At 39.7% G+C, this 23635-nt stretch overlaps 1 protein-coding gene across 31 annotated transcripts in view; it reads right to left on the bottom strand.

Annotated features, from left to right (window-relative positions):
• The window catches only part of ERC2 (ELKS/RAB6-interacting/CAST family member 2), a 904450-nt gene that overhangs the window by 632997 nt on the left and 247818 nt on the right, over positions 1–23635 (bottom strand). For all 31 annotated transcript variants that reach the window (XR_011426862.1, XR_002800567.2, XR_011426853.1 and 28 more), the window contains one exon: positions 5891–5965. Coding sequence is in view for 16 of the 31 variants with exons in the window: in XM_070237383.1 (XP_070093484.1) it covers positions 5891–5965 (75 nt within the window). In the remaining 15 variants the exon portion in view is untranslated. The remainder of the gene's footprint in view (positions 1–5890; positions 5966–23635) is intronic.

The following is a 23635-nucleotide window of genomic DNA, read 5'->3' as shown; positions in this document are numbered from 1 at the left end:
AAAAATGTCAAGTAGACCTCTCAAGCTCTCACGAGCTGCCTCAACGTGTTCTCTGATGCAAACCTCAGTGCATAATTTCCCAAGTAAGAGTTGAAAGAAAAAGCAGTTGAACTTATGGACCGTCTTCAGTAAATGCAGCCTGGAGGGGTAGAGAGTATAAAAACCTTGAAGGGGAAACCTATGTTCAAATCTCAGCTGCCAACTGACTAGCTGTAGGACCTTGGGCAGGTTGTTCATCCTCCAGACCATGGCTTTCTCAGCTGTGAAATGGGGATAATGATGTCTACTCACAGGTTATTACACGTCAGGTGCCCTGAGCCTGGCTCCCCATCTGTGGTAGTGGAGTTCAGGCTATGGGTTGTCACCAGAGATGGTGATACTGGTGGTGGTGGCAGGTGGTATTTTTGTTGTTACTGCTGTTATTCTTTTTAATAGCCACAAAAGGAACAGGGGCAAATTTTTAAGGCCTAAATGCCATCATCATAGCTTGACTAGAAAAACTAGGCTTGACACAAATTTCTTATGAACAGATCGCCCTGGGAGAAGAATAATTCTAAGTAGGGTGCAGTGTCAACGAGTAACAGTTCAAAAGATAAATGAAGTAAACCGAGGTAAGCCCTAGAGTCAAAGAAAACATTGCAGTCACTTTATAGTGTTTGTAACTAGATTCCAGGACTTGAATTAAGTTCACACTGGGAATTGGGATACTTTCAATGGCTCAGGTTTGGATTCGAAAGCTCTCCCTTCCTAGCTGTGTGACCTTGTTAAAAGCTGTGAAGTAGGAGCTCTTGCTTTCTCAATGTTCCAGTGCATCCCTTCCACACCTGGTGGAACTGAGCTGGCTGAATTTGACCAAACACCAAGATATCTTTTAAGAGAAACTTAAATCCAACTGCAGGTCAGCTCAATCCCATGCAGAACAGCAGTCACCTGCCTGGGCACAAACACAAGCCTCGGTTTTTAGTTCTAACAACAAAAGATCAACCTCACCACTGGAGTTTAGCACCTGAATGCAAGGTCATGTTCTTTCATCAAGAGCATAACTGTAAGTCAGTTATATAGACACACACACACGCACGCGAGTGTGGGATATTATTCAGCCCTAAAAAAATGAAGAAATCCTACCATTTGTGACAACATGGACAGACCTTGAAGGCATTATGCTAAGTGAAATAAGTCAGACAGAAAGAAAGACAAACACTGTATGATCTCACTTAGATGTGGAATCTAAAAAAAGAAAGAAAAACCACCCAAACTCACAGAAAAAGAGATCACACACGTTGTTACTAGAGGCAGAGGATGGGTGAGAGGGAGAATTGGAGGAAAGTGGTCAAAAGGAACAAATTTTCAGTTATAAGATAAATAAGTACTAGGGATGTAACATACAACATGATGACCATAGTTAACGCTACTGTAGGATATATAGGAAGGGTGTTAAGACAGTAGATCTAAGAGTTCTCATCACAAGGAGAATATGTTTTTCCTTTTTCTTTCTTCTTTCTTTTTCTTTTCCTTTTCTTCTTTCTTTTCTTTTTATTGTATCAATATGAGATGATAGATGAACCTTTTGTGATAATCATCACAATATATGTAAATCAAACCATCATGCTGTATGCCTTAAACTTATACAGTGATGTGTGCCAATTATTTCTCAATAAAATTGGGGAAAAAAAAGGGAACCACTCATGACACACAAGTGCCCTGGCTGGTCATGTGACTGGAAAGCTAAACACCCACAATCTTCATTTCAGTTGCCACAGAAAAACCATCACACAGAGACATTATACCCCTAGCTTCTTAATCCTCTTTAGTTAACAAATTCATCAGATCAAGCATATTTTCTGCAACTTTTACTAAAATCCTTATGTTACTCATATATGTCCTATTTGATAAATTCTGCTGAATTTAGTGCTAGCACAAAGTCTGTTTTTCTTGATGAATGAGTGTCATTTAATTTACTAAGCAAATGAGAACTAGGGAACTCCATGCATTTTCTTTTCAGTCTGAGCTATTAAGTTTGGAGTGAAGTTTTATGCTCCTTCTCAGAAATTAACATTATTCTAGGGTTGGTTTATTTTTTGCATTTTTTTTAAATACAACTTTCTCCCTATCTCTTCCTCTGTTTTTGTTTTTGAGGAAGATTAGCCCTCAGCTAACATCTGCCGCCAAGCCAATCCTCCCCTTTTTGCTGAGGAAGACTGGCCCTGAGCTAAATCTGTGCCCATCTTCCTCTATTTTATGTGGGACGCCTGCCACAGCATGGCTTGACAAGCGGTCCATAGGTACGCACCTAGGATCCAAACCAGGCTGCCGAAGAGGAAGGTGCGAACTTAACCACTGTACCACTTGGCCAGCCCCTCCCTATCCCTTCCTTTTGTGATTGTTGGAGAGCTTGCAGCCATCTTGTTCAGACAGGCATAAAGAGGCTGTTTGAAAATAGAGCTTATATGAAGGAAGCCAAAAAAAGAGATGGAAAGAGAGAAAAATGGGATCTATTAACATCTTTTGAGACTTGGATCAAGCTGTGCTTGACAATATCTGTGTGTTTTTCCAATTAAGTGAGCCAATAAATTTCCTTTTGGCTTTAGCCAATTTGAATTAAATTTTCACTCATTTAGAAGTTCCAACTAACCAAAGAAAAATTTTATGAGATTATCTGACAAGTACTGTCACTACTATAATTCATTTTCTTAAAAAAAAAAAACCTGGTACAGCTTTATGAATGAACCGAAGAAAGTGAAACTTTTGCACATCATGTTTATGTCATGTCAAATCTAAGAAGATTAAAAGCACATTCTTTCAAAGGAATTAACATTAAAGAAAGAAAAAAGAGGGAAAAAGCCTTTTAACTGCAATTTATATTGACAGTTCTCCATAAGAGCTGAAAAGAGGAGCTTAGTAAAGAATCTTTAGACACAAAAGAAGCAAAGGAGGAGCATCACAGCATCTACGAGAAAACTAATTTTTCTGAGAAACACACACAATGTTCTAAGTGCAAACCTGGAACATACCTGCCAGACCAAATCAGGATCAAAATTAAAGCTTGGAGCTTCCTGCATGAAGATAAATCACAAATAACCATTCACTTAGTTTCCTTTCATTTTCCTTCAGGTGATGTTAGCCCTCTGGTTCAAGGGTTTAGCAGGAGATGTGATGGCTGCAAAAAACTGCCCCCCTGCTTTGCTGTAAGCAGATAGCTCTCCCCAGGGCTCACGCCACAGAGACACATTTTCACAGCTCTACAGTCCAGAGGAGCACCTAGAGATCTACTAAAACTACCAGACTGTGATTCTAAAAGTGCCTGAATTGGAGCAAGATTTCACAGATTTTTACAATAAACATTTTTTTCAAGTTGATGCAAAGTATATGAGTGGAGAAGATGAGGGGTCAGAAGTTCACCCTCAGTTTCTCTAAGAAGCAGGGGACAAGTAGGGGTAACTTCTAAACCCTTAACTCATGTCATCTCCTCGAAATTACACATCCAATTCATTCTAGGAAAGCTCCTTTTAACTTTAGATTTTGCCAAGGCACTAGATGATACTGATGTTTAACCCAAAGGTGTGTAAGTGAAAACACAACGGTGTCTCAAGTTCCACCCCGCAGGTGTAAGGGTCAGTTCTACTTGGTAGTCAACCCTAAGGCTTGTAAAATATGGGTTTCCAATATTCCCTCCCTTTCCCAGGGATGTGATGTTAAAAATCGGATGAGATCACAGCCTCTGTCACAAGGTACACACCAGGCTAAGAAGATGACCCTTCCCCAGCTGCCTCTCTAACTCAATTAATCGATGTTGAGTATAGATGCTGATGGGACCCAAACTTCTCCACTGACAAAACAGAAGGCAGTGCTTTGTAAATTAACAGACATCCAAAAGATAACAGGAAAACTTCAGGCTCAGTTCCATGACAAATATATTGATCATTATTTGTCCTAAAAATATGCTGTTCTATAAATCAGCATCATTGGCATCCACAAAAGAAAAACTCCAGACTCAACTGACTGATAATATACGGATGTGAATTTGCCCCCAGGATTATGTTTTTATGGCTTACCAAGTAAATAGCCTAAATGCATTTTTTTATTTACTATATTTTTGTTTTCTAATAAATTATGTGATACTAGAAAAGTAAGCCAGAATCAAACAGATTTTCCACTTATAAATTCACAAAAAATATTGTCTTTGTAAAGAGACCTTTACCAAGAAAATGCCCACTGCCCTAGGAGGGATGTCACTCCTGGTTTTTCCAAAGATTTCTGGAACTCATTCTTTCTTTTTAAAAAAATGATAATTCGTTAAACAGATTTTATATACACCCTCTTTTCCACTACCAGTTGTGCTGAGGACTGAGCAGGTAGGTGTGGAGGTAGGCGGAAGGGTGACTGAGTGACTCTTTGAAAATAAATAAATAAAATAAACTCTTTTGTCTTTTCTTTTTCCTTTTTAAAAAGAAAAAAACAAATGTTAAAAACATTTTTTAATTTAAAAAAGAAAATGCCTTAACCAAGTATCAAGTTTGGTCTCAATGTGCACTGAGGATGAAATTTCAGGAACCACTTCCTACCAGGTGTAAAATAAGGTTCTTTTCAAAATAAGTTAAAGTTTCATAAACTCAAAACAATTGATGAGCCAGGATTAATAATTATTTTTTAATCCTAGTGATATTTGTTCCCATTGATGATATTTTTCAAACCAATTTGCTGAAAATGTGTTATGAGTGCCTTGACTCACGTAACCTCATTTGTGGGACATCATTTTAAAGCAAATGTTCTACATTATTTCCACAAAAAACCACTTGAATGAAGACATTGTCATTGACTAGAAAAATAAATCCTGAGTCAGAAAATTGTACATGCCAAGAACTCAATAGCTTGTATTAGTTTCTTTTTCCCTAGGACTTGGGAATTTTTTGGCAGACAATTCAAAATCATGTGCTACAAGAAAGACAGAAAAATAATTATCCTATCAGCAAGCTTCAGAATTCTCCCATAGGCTGAAGGTGACCAGCAAACTCTCAAGAGTTAAACTCAAGTATAGAATTACCACCATGCAACCATAGTTGTTATGAATTTTTTTGTCTTCATGGAACAATTTAAATCAAGAATTATTTATTCTTAAGATAAATACTATTTGCTTCCTTCTGCCAAAAACTGGAAGCAAAAAGACTTCAAATTTCTACATACTAACAAAGCAACTGGGTTTCATTTAGATCTGTTTCTTAAACATAGAGCATGGCTTGGCCATCATCATTTACTTCATCATTCTTTAAATGCCCTAAACCCACCCAGGAGGATCTCTGATTCTTTTAAATAGTGTATCTCTACGGCTCCACAGCTAAATAGGGTACCCTGTGAGTATTTCATAAATTATTACCACTTCCAGACTTGGTTAGTAGAAAACACTGGAGTCACGAGAAAGTATTATTCTTTGAAAAGTAAACTTTTCTGATCACATAATTTTAATTATTTAATCACTCCACTGAAGATAAAACAACTTCCCTTTGCCAAATCTTAGTTTCTCAAAGGTGTCTTTTCATTGTAATGTGAATGGGAGGAAATAAAATAATTATTCTAGCTTCAGAAATTTACTTTTAAAGCACACACAAAACCTCCCTTAGGCTTGAAAGCACCGGCCATGCTCTGGAAATGAACCCAGCTCCTTTCAGCCAAGGGATACTTGAGCCCTTTAGTCTTTTGCCCAGAAAAGGCATCCTAATTAAAGGGCCAATAAATTAAATGTACCCGGAAAGGCAAAAAGATCCAGAAGAAAAGCACCCACCAGAATGCCTAGAGAAAAACACAAGGTTTATTTCTCGTGTTTATGTTAGGCATCATCAAGTTAGGGCAAACTCTGGAGGCACAGCTGTTTTTGACAAATGTGAACAGCTCCTACCTTCATTTCAATGACAGTCTGGAGAGCCTTCGTCTTGGCTGGCTCCGGCTGAAGTTGACTTCTTCGGTGCAATTCCTGGGGAGGAACACGATAGAAATAAGCCTGACGGTTCATCCTTCCGTTACACCATGACCTTTACACAGGCACCACACAGCCCACCGAGCCTAGGTTTGCTGTGCATAGACATAAACAAGCCACAGGTGCCTCTTCCCCCACCCTCTTTAGCATCCCTCCTGCCTGGAGCCTGCGTTCCGGTGAAAAGCTCCTGGCACATGCGCTATTTCTGAAACTTCCATCAATAATTAATGTCAACTGTGACAAAGCCAGCAAGTAATCATAGTCCAAATACTGTTCAACACTGGGGCTGTTGCCCAGCCATCAAATCATAATTTACCAAATTACATTACTCTGTGCTCCCAATACAAACACAGCAAGGAAACGGAGGAAAGAAAATGACTAACGTGGTTGCAAATCCGCTGCATGCATGGCATTTTGCTACTGAGGAAGGTTTGAAATGAGCAATTTAAAACCTTTTCAGTACAACTGTGCCACTTTTTGGAGTGAACTGATCTGATGAAACTCTGTGAATCTCTTGCTTCCTAATTTACAGTTTCGGTCCTTGTTCAAAATCACATCTGTGGGTGATATGTTTATGCACTCATGATGCCAAGAAATTAAAATTGGCATTAATATTAACAGTGTTAGAGGGGAGACAAAAATGGGTAAAGCCAGATGTGGATCCAAGAACTTCTGGAATATGATGAATATTTCTTTAGGTAAAAAGCAAACAACATAATTACAATTTTAAGCTTGAAGGCTCACTTTCTGCATGCCTCTTCTCAAAAGAACAGTTCTGTCAAGGCTTTGGAAGGTTGCCTTGGCAGAGAGAAGAGATAAAGATAAGGTTTGTTCAGTTCATGCATTTATTTTCTTAATAATAATTATCAACAGTTTTATGAAAGTAGCCAACAACGGGAGTAAACAAAAGTGCTCACACATGTCCACGCTACTGAACCAAGTCACCTATGGAGTAACTCCATTAATTCCATTAATTCTATTGCTTCCAGAAAAATCACTTAAAGTCAACATGGAGTAATTCTAGGCCTTTACATTCCATTAGACCATGAACATTAAAAAACAAAAACAAAAAAACACTTTGGCCATTAGAATAGGAGACCAACATAATTTCTAGCTTTTTGCAAGTAAGGACATTAAAACTAACTCTACCCCCACCACTACCATCTACTATCATTGCTATTTCACAAAGATAAAACATGTTAATGCAAAAATTGTCCTAAGAACAGAATCCCACAATAAAAGATAGTCTTTCCCAAGATAAGGAAACTGGCCACCCCTTATCGATAAACTATTACATTGTTGTTAGTTTCCAGCAGCCCAAGAAGACCTGGTCATGGACCATGGTGCACATGTCTAGCGACCAGCACTGGGGAATCGCTGCTACAGCTCTGGACGATAGCACATTTTCTTCTCAAAGTCATCACTGGCACAAATCAGCAAAGCTGTGCAAAACTACTTCTCAACCTCCAATTTGAGAAGAATTAGAATTAGCGCTTTCTAATCATTCAAAATCGTCTCACATCAGTTAGAACATTTTTTCCCCTAACATATCCCTGGAAGGGATTAAGTCAAGTATTACTGAATCCATTTTATGAATAGAGAAACAGAAAGAGATCCTGTATCCTTTTGGAGGCCCTGGACTGCTGATCATGATCATTTTTAGGCTCTGTGGCAATGGCGGAGATTTTGTGAAGGAATGATTTCTTTTTTCAGTGAGAAAGATTGGCCCTGTGCTAACATCTGTTGCCAATCTTCCTCTTTTTTTTTTTTTCCTTTTTCTCCCCAAAGCCCCCCGGTACATAGTTGTATATTATTTTGTTGTGGGTCCTTCTAGTTGTGGCATATGGGACGCTGCCTCAGCGTGGTCTGATGAGCAGTGTCATGTCCACGCCCAGGATTCGAACTAACGAAACACTGGGCCACCTGCAGCGGAGTGCGCGAACTTAACCGCTCGGCCACGGGGCCAGCCCCGCCAATCTTCCTCTTTTTGCTTGAGGAAGATTGTCATTGAGCTAACATCTGTGCTAATCTTCCTCTATTTTATGTGGGATGCCATACAGCATGTGCTAGGTCCATACCTGGGATCCGAACCTACAAACCCCAGGCCACCAAAGTGGAGTACGTGAACTTAACCACTATGCCACTGGGCCAGCTGCAAGGAATGATTTTTTTTTTTTTTCGAGGAAGATTAGCCCTGAGCTAACATCTGCCAATCCTCGCCTTTTTGCTGAGGAAGACTGGCCGTGAGCTAACATCCATGCCCATCTTCCTCTACTTTATATGTGGGATGCCTACCACAGCATGGCTTGCCAAGCGGTGCCATGTCCACACCCAGGATCTGAACTGGCAAACCCCAGGCAGCCGAAGTGGATTGTTTGCACTTAACCGCTGCGCCACAGGGCTGGCCCCAGGCATGATGTTTTTTAAAGCAGCTCTCCTGGGGCTGGCCCAGTGGCTGAGTGGTTAAGTTCGCGCACTTTGCTTCAGCGGCCCAGGGTTTCGCCTGTTCAGATCCTGGGCGCAGACATGGCACTGCTCATCAGGCCACGCTGAGGCGGCATCCCACATGCCACAACTAGAAGGACCCACAACTAGAATAAGCAACTATATACTGGGGGGATTTGGGGAGAAAAAAGCAAGAAAAAAAAAAAACTTGGCAACAGTTGTTAGCTCAGGGCCAATCTTTAAAGCAGCTGTCCTTTACTGAGCATCTACAATGTCCCTGGCACTACTTGTCTCTCAAGTCTCAACACGACCCTATGAGGAGTATGACCTGTGTGGTGAGTCCACTGGGCTGCTGGTAAACGTTTAACAACCAGCATCCACCATGGCCAACTTCAAGCTACTTAAGTGGCATCACTGATGCAGAGTTGGGAAGAGAGGCACAACAGCACTCCATCGTATAGTATTTCTGCCATGTGGACAAAATACATTTAATAACCTTGATAGCATATAGCATAGCAAAATGTAACAAAAAATTAAGAAATTATGAGTTTTTAATACAATTTCTTTAATTGTGAGCTTTGTATATTTAATTTAATTTGTAACATTACTTGCTAAAACACGTTTCCAATGTTCAGCTTTCTTGGGCCGATCCAGTTCCAGCACAACATTGAGCAAGTCACATAAGAACTTCAACCTCAAAAAGAAAGCTACTTAGCCCTCAACATTACTTCCAAGATAGCTGGATCACTGGACCAATAAAATCTCATAGAGAAAATGGAAAGTCAGTCACTTTTCAGAGTTGCTCTGCAGTAAATAGTAGGAGAAAGACATTTCACAGGTCACCAATTCTGATACCATATGGCATTAAAAGCATCTTAACGGAAAAAGCAGAGAATGACATTCATGATAATTTCATACCATAGCCAATTCCAGTTCCAGAATAAAAATCATAAGATAATTTAAGGAAAGAGGTTAAGATTGTATGAAACAAATAAAAATAATCAAGAAGCGACTTAGCCACACAATGAAAATAAAAAACATAGCGTAAAGGCATGTGCTGTTCTAATTTCTACCGAGAATGAAAATATTTTTCAGGGCAAACATGCAATAACAAAGCTAAACTTATATCAATAGTTTTGAAAAAAGTGGAAACAAAGTTCTCTTTGTTATAATTATAGAGTTCTCTTATAATATAAACCAGCTCAAAATCCAGATTGGACCCTTACCCTCTATGTCACTCCTTAAAAAAACAAAATAAAATCTCTAATTATCCAAGAATTATAATTTTCCTATCTTAGCTACATTATTTTTCAATCAATTCTGACTTCATAGTTTCTGAGGAGCACCTTTATTCCTAAGGTGTCAAGTCAGGTAAGCGAAGATTATAACCCATATGCAGACTTTGTGGACTGTCTAAAAGTCCCATCTCAGACACTTCATCCATCTCTCAAGATTTAGGGTCCTTAAAATGCTCACTCTGACTGTGGTAGAGAGGACCAGTTGCCCAAGAAAGATTTGTGCTCCTCTTCATTAGGGTAGAGTCGTTGTTAGGAAGCATCACCACCACCACCCTTGTATTGAGATGGGGCCGTGTAACTTATTTCTGGCCACTGGAACGTGGGTAAAAATGAGGAATTCAACTTCCATAAAAATCTCCTACCCTGTCCTCAACTCTCCCTCTTTTCCTGTCTGCTGGCTAAAAGTAAAGGACTCTAAGACTCAAGATGACAGCAGAACACCGAGATAAAAGGTACCTGGGTTCCCTGAAATGCCAAGTGAAAAGGCTGATGAACACCCACATGGGATGGTGGAGTACATGAAAAATAAACTTCTATCAAGTTAACCTCTGTGTTTTCACGCTTTATCTGTAGAGATGCCAGCTCTCTTTCCCTCAACTACTGCAATGGTTGCAAGGAAAAATAATACCTAATTAGCCCTGTACTGTTTGTTGCCTTTGAATCACAAAAGTGATTTTAATGTGCGCTTGCCAAATTTTTCTAAACAGACAGTTAAGATGAGTTGGTTGCTAGGTGCTCCAACTAACCCTAAGCATCTGAAAGATGCACCATTATGGACTGATCTTAACCAACTGAAGAATTTCCCCAGGAGTATCTGGTGTAGGTATGGAGGATGTACAAGATTTTACTTACTCCAGCAGTTTTAAAATGACAGTATTAAATCATCAAGTGCAGTGAGACTTAACACTTTTCTGGGTCATCGATCTCTCTAAGAATCAGATGGGAGGTGTGGATTCTCTCCAGAAATGGGAACAAAAGTACACACAAAAACGTACTGTGTACCATTTCAGCTGGTTCATAGGGCCTGGTCCACAACCCGCGAAGTTCATCTTTGAACCAGACTACAGCCTAAAAACCACTTATTCAGGGGGCCTGCCCAGTGGCGCAGCGGTTAAGTGTGCACGTTCCACTTCGGCGGCCCGGGATTTGCGAGTTCAGATCCCAGGTGTGGACAGGGCACTGCTTGGCAAGCCATGCTGTGGTAGGCTTTCCACATATAAAGTAGAGGAAGATGGGCATGGATGTTAGCTCAGGGCTAGTCTTCCTCAGCAAAAAGAGGAGGATTGGCAGCAGATGTTAGCTCAGGGCTGATCTTCCTCAAAAAAACCAAAAAACGAAAAAACCCCACTTATTAAGAGGAAAGAGCATCACATGGGGAGTCAGGAGTCAAGAGCTTGCAGTCCCAACCTGAGACCTTGGGTATGCCCCTTCTCCTCTCTGATCTGTAGAATAAGAGGCTTTATGAGTAGGTTTCTAATGGCCTTTCCAGCTCTGAGAACACACAAATTTTTAATAGGCAGCTGATTCTGAAATGTTGATCTCTGGCTGGTATTTCAAGTCACACCCATTCTCAGTTTTAAAAGCAGAGTAAAAATAAAAGAAGAAAATTGGCAGCATCACAAAATTTAATGTCTTACTGTGCCACTGATCTCCAGGTTATATGTTTTCCTATAATTTCACAACTAGGTTGGCCTTAGCTGGTCTAAAGCTGCCAGTTTCTCCAGGTGATCAACATGGAAATATACCAAGAACTCCCAATTTTGAGCATGAAATCTCAAGTGATTCATCAGGATGACATTTCTTGGCAGTTAATGAGAGTCGAGAGTCTAGTGAGTTAATCTGGATGGACAGTAGCTTCCAAGATGAGCCTGGCAGAATAATGTTCGCACACACCATATACTTCCTTCAGTAGACAAAAAAAAAATCAAAACTTAACTTTCTTTCCAAAGGTAATTTACTATTTTTATCTGGCCTTTTCCCCTTACTTTTCTGGTGCTCTATTGTGTAACAAACCACCTCAAACTTAGAGGTATCAAACCACCACCATTTTATGATGCTCATGAGTTCTAGGTCAAGAATTCATAAAGGATAGAGTAGGGGTCACTTGTCTCTACAGTGTGATGTCAGGGGGCTGCAACAGCTGGGGCTGGTGGACTCACTTCCAAGATGGTTTCTTCACTCATATATCTGGTACCTTGGCTGGAAAATTACTTGAAGACTGGATTTAGCAGGAATTGTCAACCTGAGAACCTATATACGGCCTCTCCATGTGGCTTGGGCTTCCTCACAGCATGACGGCCTCAGGGTAATCCAACCTCCTATGTTCAGATGTACAGACTCCAAGAGCAAGTGTTCCAGTGAATAAGCCAGAGATTGCATGACCTCTGATCACCTAACCTTGGAAGTCTCATAGCATCACTTCTGCCATGCTCTGTTGGTTGAAGCAATCACAAGCCTGCTCAGATTCCAGGGAAGAGCACCAAAGAATTTGAAGGCATATTTTATAATTCCCACTCTTAAGGAACAAAACCAATCTGAGAAACTGACAGGAAAGTAACACTATGATCTCAAACATCAACTCACATCAGTCTTAAGATACGGCAGATTCATATACTCAAATAATAATTTGATGCAGGGGATACAAGAAATACAGCAGTGAACCAAACAGACAAATATCCTAGCTCTCATGGGTTTTTTATTTCAAATTCCAATGGGAAAGAGGCAAAATAGTTTTCAAAGGAGATCAAATCAGTTTGTCATAAGTGCTGTAAAGGAAAATAAGTCAAGAAGGTGGAACAGGACATGTTAGGTAGGAGGGGGATCAACTGCGATTTGAAATAGGGTGATCAGGGAAAGCTTCACAGAAGGGTGACATCTGAGCAAAGAGCTAAAGGAAACAGTTGTGCAGACATTCCAGGGAGAGGGAATAGCAAATGATTAAGTGCCTGGCTAGAGCTGCGTAAGGGATGGGGAAAGCACTAGGTCAGAGAAATGCAGGGGTGGGGGGTGATGGGAGGATGCATCCTACATGTGGAGTCCATTCCATGGACACTGATTTTATCCTGAGAAAAACAGGTAGCCACTAGAAGGTTCTGAGCAAAGATAAACTATGACATGATGCACTTCCTTAATGGACTACTCCAGCTGTTGGACTGCACTATGGTTTGAGGTTGAGGGTTTGGGGGTAAGGGCAGAACCATAGGAACTAGTAAGAAGCAACTGGAATAACCCCAGCAAGAGATGACAGAACCTTGGACCAGGGAAGCAATGAGAAGAAATTGAGTTTGGATATGTTTTGAAGGTGAGACTGACTTGAGTTTCTGATAGATTGCCTAGGGACTAAAAAAAGAGGGAAGTAAAAGATGACTTCAAGGCTTCTAGCCTGAACAAGAGGAAGAATGGAGGTGGAATACCAAGATAGGGAAGACTGGGGTGGGGAAGTGGGAGTTATGGGAACCAAGAGTTTGGTTTTGTATGTGTAAAAGATGCTATTAGACATTCAAGTGGAGATGTTGAGTAGGCGGTTGAATAGATGAGCATGGATTTGAGGGGAGAAGTAAGAGCTACAGTTACAATTTTGAGATCAGTGAATAGACAGCACTTAAAACAGTGAGCCTAGATAAGATCAACTCGGGACTGAGTGTAGAGGAGACGACTGAGCCCATGGGCAATCCGACATTATGGTGTCTGAGAAGTGAGAAGGAAACAGCAAAGGAGACTGAAAAGGAATAGCCAGTGAGGTAGGAAGAGAACCCGGAGTGAGGCATCCTGGAAAGCAAGCGAAGAAAATGAGTCCAGGATGTAGGAGTGGCCACCTTATCAATTGCTGCTGAGGGGTTAACAGGACGAGGCCAGAGGATTGACCACAGGACTTAGCAACACACAGGTCATTAGTAACTTCAACTACAGCAGTTCTGATGGATAGTGTGAGTGAAAATTTGACTAGCATGTGCTGTTGGGAGAATGGAAGAAGAGAAAAGCCTCAGGCTACTATATTTGCACAGTGTACTATTTAAGTGATCACTTCTTTTATCAAAATTCTGTTTTAGAGGGGCCGGCCCCATGGCTGAGTGGTTAAGTTCGCGTGCTCTGCTTCAGCAGCCCAGGGTTTCGCCGGTTCGGATCCCGGGCGCAAACACGGCACCACTCATTAGGCCATGTTGAGGAGGCATCCCACATGCCACAACTAGAAGGACCCACAACTAAAAATATACAACTAGGTACCAGGGGGCTTTGGGGAGAAAAAGCAAAAATAAAATCTTAAAAAGAAAATTCTGTTTTAGATTTGTGCACTCATGTTCTAGCAGCATTATCACAACAGTCAAAAGGTGAAAGCAACTGAAATGTCCATCAACAGATAGATGGATTAACAAAATGTGGTGTACAAATACACTACAATATTACTCAGCCTTAAAAAGGAAGGGAATTCTAATGGTTGAACCTCAAGGACATTATGCTTAGTGAAATAAAGCAGTCACAGAAAGACACATACTGTATGATCTCACTTATACGAGGTATCTAGAGTAGTCAAACTCATAGAAACAGAAAGTAGCATGGTGACTGCCAGGAGCTGAGGGTAGGGGAAAATGGGAAGTTGTTTAATGGGTACAGAGTCCAGTTTTGCAAGATTAAAAAGTTCTAGAGATTGGTTGCACAACAATGTGAACATACTCGACACCACTTAACTGTACATTTAAAAATAGTTAAGACAGGGGCTGGCCTGGTGGTATAGTGGTTAAGTTCACACACTCCACTTTAGCAACCCAGGGTTCATGAGTTCAGATCCCAGATGCAGACCTACATACCACTCATCAAGCCATACTGTGGTGGTATCCCACATACAAAAAAATAGAGGAATAATAGCACAGATGTTACCTCAGCAATAATCTTCCTCAAGCAAAAAGAGGAAGATTGGCAACAGATATTAGCCCAGGGCCAATCTTCCTCAAGCAAAAAGAGGAAGATTGGCAACAGATATTAGCTCAGGGCCAATCTTCCTCACCAAAAAAAAAAAAAAAACCCAAGAAGTTTAAGTTTTATGTTACATGTATTTTACCACAATTTAAAAATTTTTTTAAACTGTAAACATAACAGAAACTGTTGATGTCCCACAACCTTGCCCATCTCCATTCTTCTAAAGAGAAACTATCATCTTAAAGTTGGTGTCTATCTTTTTCATGCATGTTTTCTGTGCTTTTATTACATACGTATGTCCTCCTAAATTGCATAAATCTAACAATAGAGTGCATTCATTTTTAATTTACATAAATTCCAGCTGTCCATATTGCATAGAGCTTTTGCATTCTGGTTTTTATCTCAATAATATTTACGTTTTTAGACTTATCTGTGTAAATAACTGTTTCCTATGCTTTTTTTTCCATTACAAACAAGGTTACCATAAACCTCTTAGTACATGAAAAGAACAAACTCTCTTTTAGATATCTGTATACTCTTAAATGCATCAGTATACTCTTAAATCTGTATACTCTTACATAATCTTAAATAAATCTCCTCTTTCTGAAACATTTTGTTTCTTCTGCTTGGAATAATGTACCACCCTTTTATTCCCTTTTTGTCTACAGGGATCAGCAAACTACAGCCCACAGGCCAAATCCAGCCCACTACTTGTTTTGGTAAATAAAAGTTTATTGAAACACTGGTATACCCATTCATTTACATATCGTCTATGTTTGCTTGCATGCTACAGTGGCAGAGTAGTTGTGACAAAGACCATATGGCCTCGAAAAACTGGAATTATTTACTATCTGGCCTTTTACAAAAAAAGTTTGTTGACCCCTGGTCTAGAATATCTTCAATAATCATCCTAGCCATCTCAGAAAAAACACCAATTCATCACATGGTAGTTTAAAATATGTCCACAAATTCTTTGACATTCCCTTTATAAGGTGAAGCCTAAGTATCTTCCCCTTGGCTGGGGACTGGACTTAGTAACTCACTTCTAACAAATAGGATAGGATAGAAATAACATGTGTGATTTCTGAGGCCTAGTCATAAAAGACACTATGGCTTCCTTCTGGCTTACATTCTTGGATCACTTGTTCTGGAGGAAGCCAGCTGCCACAAAATGAGGACACTCAAGCTGCCCTATGGAGAAGCCCATGTACCATGAAACTGAGGTCTCCTGCCAAGAGCCATGTGAATGAGCCATCATATATAGATCGTCCAGCCCTAGTCAAGCCTTTGGATGCCGGTAGCCCTGCCCAACAGTCTGACTGCAACTTCATGAGGGACTCTGAGCCAGAACCACCCAGCTAAATGATCCCTCATTCCTGACCCACAGAATCTGTGAGATAATGAGTGTTTGTTGTTTTAAGCCACTAAGAAATTGAGTAATTTGTTATAAAGCCATAGATTACAAATATGTCACAGAAAGGCCATTAGCTGACCTTCCAGTCTAGTCTACATCCTGCACCCTCATATATACTCATAACATTGTATCCTTTTACTTCATATCATTGGATATCTCTGCAATTTTCACTAACTTATAAAATTAATGGATTCATGTCTGTGTTCACCATTAAACGGTAAACTCCATGAGCACAGGGACTCCGTATGCCCATTATATTCTCAATAACTAACGTAGTGCCTCCCAAGAGTAAGTGCTCAATAAATATTGATTGACTGATTAAATGAAACAGTGCAAATGACATTGTACTTATAAGCCTGGAAGTTCTATTAAAGCTTTTGATCGAAAGGAATCGGATGTGAAAGATGATATTAGCAATAGTTACCTATACATCGCTATGTGATAAGCATTCTCCCAAGCACTTTATAAATATTAACTTGTTTAACCCTCACAATAACTTCTTTAGGTAGGTACTATTATTCTAGGAGTTTTCACTCAAAGAAACGTTAGCATAGTGCAGTTAGTAACTTGCCCAATCTACTGCATTGCACCGTTGGACTTTACCTCAGGCAGTCTGCTTCAGGGTCTCTGCTCCTAACTAGCGTGCTGTACTGCCCACGTCTCACCAAGTGACTTTGATTTGATACTTGAAGTTGACACCTACATCTCCATTGGCTTCTTTCATTGTAGTCACCTCCCTATTTGAGCTAGTCTTCCATTTCTCACTCTTTTCTTGAGTACTTGAAAATCTAAAGAAACATCTCAATAACAGTTGTCTGGTACTGATATCCGTATTAAATATTAAAACTTAAATGGCAAACATGGTTAGACACACAGAGTGGAGTTAAAAACAATTACTTTCAAATACTAACAACTTTCTCAACCTCTGACAGATCAAGCATTAAAAAATAATAAAAGATTTAAATGATAGAATTAGTAAGGCTGACTTAATAGACAGTTACACTGAACTTCGGATCCTAAGACTTCCATTTCAAGACTCAATGGACAATTTAAGCAAACTGATCACATACCAGACCACCAAGGAAAACCTCAAATGGATTCCAAAGGCAGACATGATAATAGGCCACATCCTTTGCCCATACATAACAAAACAAATTGATAACAAAAGTTAAAAATGAAACCTCACTATTTGGAAAGTAAAGCTCACACAGCCTTAAAATTCATCCTCTATAGTTAGGCAGATCCTTTCCTCTCCACAAGGTGTGTGACCTTGGGCAAGTTCCTGAATTTCCTCCGATCCTCAGGATGGTGAAGTTGAAATGAGCTAAGATTGTGAAGTACTTGGCTGGGCTGGCACATAGTACACTCTCAATAATTGCAACGCATCCTTATTATTGTTGTTGCTCCTGAGTGGTTATTAGTGTTCCTGAAAGTATATTAGAGAATGCAGCCTGGCAGAATACCTTTCCTGCCCACTTGTTCTGTGGTCTGATACTGACCACCATTAAGGCATTGCCACTGGCTCTGACTAACTCAATTCAAGGATTGCTTACTGAAGCCCCACTGTGTGCCAGGTAAAAAACACGAAGAATCCCTGCCTTCACAAAGCTTGCATTCTAGTACAGTCACTCTCGATGGAGGTGATATCATGCCTAGAGGGTTTGGGGGTCAGCAAGTTTCCCAGTGTTGTTGGAGTGGAGAGAGTGATGAATAGATTGCTGGGAGATAAGGCCCAAGAGGTCAGGGCTGGAGAGAGAACAGATTGTATAAGGACATATAAGTCTTCATAAGATCTTGGCCTTATACAAAAGCCTGCAAATTCTAGAGAGATGGGGAAATAGTTTCCATGGAAACAGATAAATACGATATAAACTTATTGTTAACTTATTTTTCTAGTCTTCACAAAAAAAAATGGACATTTGGGAGCCTGAGATCATACCATCTGAATCTCTGCACACGCACATTTCCCCTTAGTTTGTTTTAATGCATGACTTACTCCTTTTGCTAAATCTGCATTAAAGATGGTTTGACAGATTTATCTTGGTCCTTTGGATGCTATGATCCTGGGAACCATAGAAATTAATAGAATGAGATGCCAGCTCCTAAATACTTGGCTAGTGGTTTTAGCAATGTCCTAGGAGAAATAATGACAATTAAGTATTTAATTCAATAATTACTGAGCACCTAATACATGCTAGGCAATGCAGAGATAATAAAGATAAGTAAAACACTATGCCAGGTCTCAAGGAACTTGATTGTCTAGCGGAAGAGGAAGTACAAACTAGAATATAAGACCACAGAGTAACAGCAGCCACCACTTAAGGAATGCTTACCGTATGCCAAGACCTATGCTTCCCATCTAGCCACTGGTTGGATTTGCCTAGCTCGTTACAGATAGGAGTTACCACACCCATGGGAAAACTGCTGCAGACACTCACACTCAGAGAGTTAAGGTACGATGCCCAAGATCACAGAGCTAGTAAGATTTGAGAGTGTGACCAAGGTGTCTGACACCTAAACTCACATCCTTACTTAATAACATAACACTTGGTTTACACTGCTATTTTTTCTCACTCTTAAACATCTAAGATTTTAACAGTTAGCTAAATCTGACTTCTGGTTTGTTTCTCAGTTCCCTGATAGGACCTCACCCATTTTGAACAACCTGGTATAAGAGAGAATGAGAGGCAAGCATACAGGCCTGATGACAGAAAGAGGGCTACGGAGAGCTTCATGAAAGAGTATGTGTAGATGGCTAATCTTTAACCATCTTTGGAGTCCTCTGTTAGACTCCTCTGTTGGACTCCTCTGTTTCTGAGCTGAAATACCTCTCCTTGAAAGTTATATACACAGGCCTCTGTTCTACTCATTTGGGAACATAAAGAACAAAGAGAATCCATCTCTCCCATGAGAATAGCTTCCTGGTCCAAAGTCTTCCTTACTAAGGAGTCATTATTCTATCCACTGTGTCTTACATGGCACAGTGTTGCCATATAAGTGCTCTCCGCAGCATCCTGGTCGTTCACCTCAGCCTATGCAACTGATCTCATCTGGTTTTGGAAGCTAAGCAAGATTGGGCCTGGTTAGTACTTGGATGAGAGAGCACCTGAGAAAACTGGGTGTTATAGGCTTTTAGTGTGGAGCCAATAACCACAGATAATTATTCGCAGGCCTTGAAACCTAATGGAGTTTGCCCAGCTGGATTTCAAAACTGCATTGAACTAGCCACTCCATTTTACCTTCCATTTCTCCTCTGTTTGCACTGGAGTATCTGTAACTGTTATCCTATGCCTGTCTCACCACTGTCTGTTGGGAGCAGATACTTATTTCTTTAGTTTTACAAGTCCACTGATGGAGTTGTACTTAATAGATTATACCCAGAGCCTCACCTGTACATAATTTACATGATTTAGATGATGGAACTTTTGAACTGATGAGATTTAGATGACATTTTGGGCTTTGAGTTGATGCTATAATGGGAGGAGACCTTTGGAGACCCTGAGATGGGGGAATATATTTTTCATTCGGGAGGAATGTGAATCTTTAGGGGCCAGAGGGGAAAACTGTAGTTGGCAGAATAATGCCCCCTACCAAGATGTCCACCCCTATTTCTAAAATCTGTAAATATGTTACATTACATGGCACAGGGACTTGCAGATATAATTAAGATTATAGATATTAATTGATAGGGAGATTATCTTGGGTAATGTGGGTGGGCCCAACCTAATCACATGAGCCCTTTAAAAGCTCAAGACTGGAGGCAGAAGAGAGATGCAACAGATGGGGAAGTCACAGAGATACTAAGCATGAGAAGGATTCAATGTGCCATTGACGGTTCTGAGATGTTGGGTCCATGTGCAAGGAGCAGAGGAGGCCTTTAGGGACTAAGGGCAGACCCAAACTGATAACCAAGAAGGAAATGGGGACCTCGGTCCAACAAATACACGGAACTAGATTTGGCAAACAACCTAAATGAGCTTGGAAACAGACTGATCACAAAAGAACCTATAGAAAGGAACACAGCCCTAACAACACCTTGATTTTGGCCTCATGAAATTCAAAGCAAAGGATCTAATTGATCCACACTGTACCAGGACTGCTGATCTGTGAACTAATAAATTTGTGTTGTTTTAAGCTGCTAAGTAGGTGGTAATTTGTTATGGCAGCAATAGAAAACTAATATAGGGTGGTTAATCTTTCACTAAACTATGAACTCCCCTGTTAGACAGTTCTTTCTGAATTGAGGAGACATATATGCCCCTGAAGCTTCTTTTACACAAACTGTCATTTTACTCTTTCAAGGACAAAAGAACAAATCAGGTTCCTCTTCCAAAACAGTTTCCTATCCCATGATGACAGCATCCCAGTCGAAAGTCTTTCTTATTAAAGAGTCCTATTCTGGAGAGAAGGCCAAGATAGTGGCATAGGAAGACCCTGAACTCACCTCCTCTCACACATACACTGAATCTACACTTAAATATGGGGCAATTCCTCAAGAAGAAGAACTGAGGGCTGAGTGAACAGCTTCTGCATGACAAATGATAGAGGGATCACATAGAGATGGGTAGGAGAGACAGAGACACAGTGTCAATGTCAACCCCACCCTTGACAGAGTGACCTGCAGCAGTGGGCAATATCACTGAGGGGCCCACACACAGGCTTGCCCACTTGGGGAGAAAAAAACAGCAGTTTAAAGGGCACTCAGACTATACAAGAAAAAAATCCATTTATTAACCCTAGAGCTTCTTCCAAACAGGCAGAGAACTGCTGGAACTCTCCCTAGGGTCAGAGGCACTGATGAGTGCCGCTTTCTTTGGTTCCCCCTCCACCATGATAGTGCAGGCAGGAGCACAACCCAGACATTCTAGCCACCCCAGACTCCTGGCACGTACCAGCTCCCGCCAGCCCACCAAGGTGCCCCAGATGCAGGGTGCCCTGGGACTCCCCTGGCTCATGCCCTCCCCAGCTCTGGCCAGCCTGCCAAAGCTGCCCAGCACACACAGTCTACACAGGAAACACTACTACACAAGGGCACTCAGTCAAGACTGGGAGAGGGAGCTGTTTCACCTAATTCATAAAAACAAACACAGAAAGTCAAACAAAATGGAGAGACAAAGGAATATGTTCCAAACAAAAGAACAAGATAAAACTCAAGAAAAAAACTCTAATGAAACAGAGATAAGTAATTTACCTGATAAAGAGTTCAAAGTAACAGTTATAAAGATGCTCACTGAACTCAGGAAAAGAATGGAAGAATGCAGTAAGAACTTCAGCAAAGAGTTACAAAGTATAAAAAAGAATCAGAGCTGAAGAATATAATAATTGAAATGAAAAACACAATAGAAGGAATTAGCAACAGCAAATTAGATTATACAGATTGTAGATGATACATCTACAAATTAGGTGGTACAAATTAGATGAGATGATACAGAAGAACAAATCAGTGATCTAGAAGACAAAATAGTGGAAATCACCCAATCAGTACAACAAAGAGAAAAAAAATTTTTGAAAGATAGTTTAAGGGACCTCTGTAACAAAATCAAGCATACTAACATTTGCATTATAGGTGTCCCAGAAGGAGAAGAGAGAGAGAAAGTGGCAGAAAACTAATTTGAAGAAATAATGGCTGAAAATTTCCCTAACCTGGGGAAGGAAACAGATGTGCAGGTGCAGGAAGAATGGAGAGTCTCAAACAAGGAGAACCCAAAGAGATTCACACCAAGACACATTATAATCAAAGTAGCAAAAGTTAAAGACAGAGAATCTTAAAAAGCCCCAAGAGAAAAATAACAAGTCACATACAGGCGAACTCCCATAAAACTATCAGCTGATTTTTGAGCAGAAACTTTACAGGCCAGAAGGGAGTGACAAGATATAAAGTGCTGATAGAAAAAACTTACAACCAAGAATACTTTACATGGCAAAATTATCATTCAGAATGAAGGAGAGAAAAAGAGTTTCCAAAACAAGCAGAAACTACAGGAGCTTATGACCACTACACCAGCCTTACAAGAAATGTTAAAGGCTCTTCTTTTGGTGGAAAAGAAAAGGCCAAAACCAGAAATAAGAAAATATACAAAAGAAAAAACTCTCACTGGTAAAGACAAATATTTGGTAAAAGCAATGAAACAGCCACTTAAAAAGCTAGTATAAAGGTTAAAAGACAAAAGGAGTAAAATTAACTATAACTACAACAAGTAGTTAAGAAATACACAAAATAAAAAGATGTAAAATATGACATCAAAAACATAAAAAATGGGAGGGGCATGTAAAAATTTAGTGCTTTCAGAATGTGTTCAAACTTAAGCAATTATCATCTTAAAATAGACTGATATATATAAATATATAGGCCAATATATATGAACTACATGGTAACCACAAACCAAATACCTACAATAGATACAAAAGAAAATAAAGAAAAAGGAACCCAAACATCACACTAAAGCAAACCATCAAACCACAAACGAAGAGACCAAGAAAAGAAGAAATGAACACAAAAGAACTATGAAAACAACTAACAAAATGTCAATAAGTACATACCTATGAATAATTACTTTAAATGTAAATGCACTAAATGCTCCAATCCAAAGACACAGGGTGGCTAAATGGATAAAAAAACAAGATCCATCTATATGCTGCCTACTAGAGACTCACTTTAGATGTAAAGACACACGCAGACTGAAAATGAATGGGTGGAAAAAGACATTCCATGCAAACAGAAATGAAAAGAAAGCTAAGGTAACAAAACTCATCTCAGACAAAATAGACTTTAGAACAAAGACTGTAACAAAAGACAAAGAAGGCTATTACATAATGATAAAGGGGTCAATTCAGGAAGAGGATATAACATTTGTAAATATGTATGCACTCAACATAGGAACACCTAAATATATAAAGGAAATATTACAGACATAAAGGGAGAAATTGACAGCGATACAAAATAGTAGGAGACTTTAACACCCCCACTTACATCAATGGATAGATCATCCAGACAGAAAATCAATAAGGAAATATTGACCTAAAATGACCCATTAGACCAGATGGACTTAACAGATATATACAGAAAATTCCATTCAAAAATGCAGAATACACACTCTTTTCAAGTGCACATGGAACATTCTCCAGGATCAATCACATGTTAGTTCACAAAAGAAGTCTCAATCAATTTAAGAAGATTGAAATCATATCAAGCATCTTTCTTTACCACAACAGTATGAAACTAGAAATCAATTACAAGAAGAATACTGGCAAAAACACAAACACCTGGTGACTAAACAACATGCTACTAAACAACCAATGGGTCAACCAGGAAATCAAAAAATACCTTGAGACAAATGAAAACAGAAAGACAACTCTCCAAAATCTATAGGATGCAGCAAAAGCAATTCTAAAAGGGCAGTTCATAGTGATACAGGCCTATGTCAAGAAACAAGAAAAATTTCAAACAAACTATCCAATCTTACATCTAAAGGAACCAGAAAAAGAACAAAGCCAAAAGTTAGTAGAAGGAAGGAAATAATAAACATCAGAGTCGAAATAAATGAAGTAGAAACTAAAAAAAAATAGAAAAGATTAATAAAAGTAAAAGCTGGTTCT

The sequence above is a fragment of the Equus caballus genome, chromosome 16 (genome assembly GCF_041296265.1).
Source record: "Equus caballus isolate H_3958 breed thoroughbred chromosome 16, TB-T2T, whole genome shotgun sequence".
NCBI classification, from domain to species: Eukaryota; Metazoa; Chordata; class Mammalia; order Perissodactyla; family Equidae; genus Equus; species Equus caballus.
The sequence above is the reverse complement of the archived record's forward strand: the minus strand, read 5'-3'. Positions and strand labels throughout refer to the sequence as shown.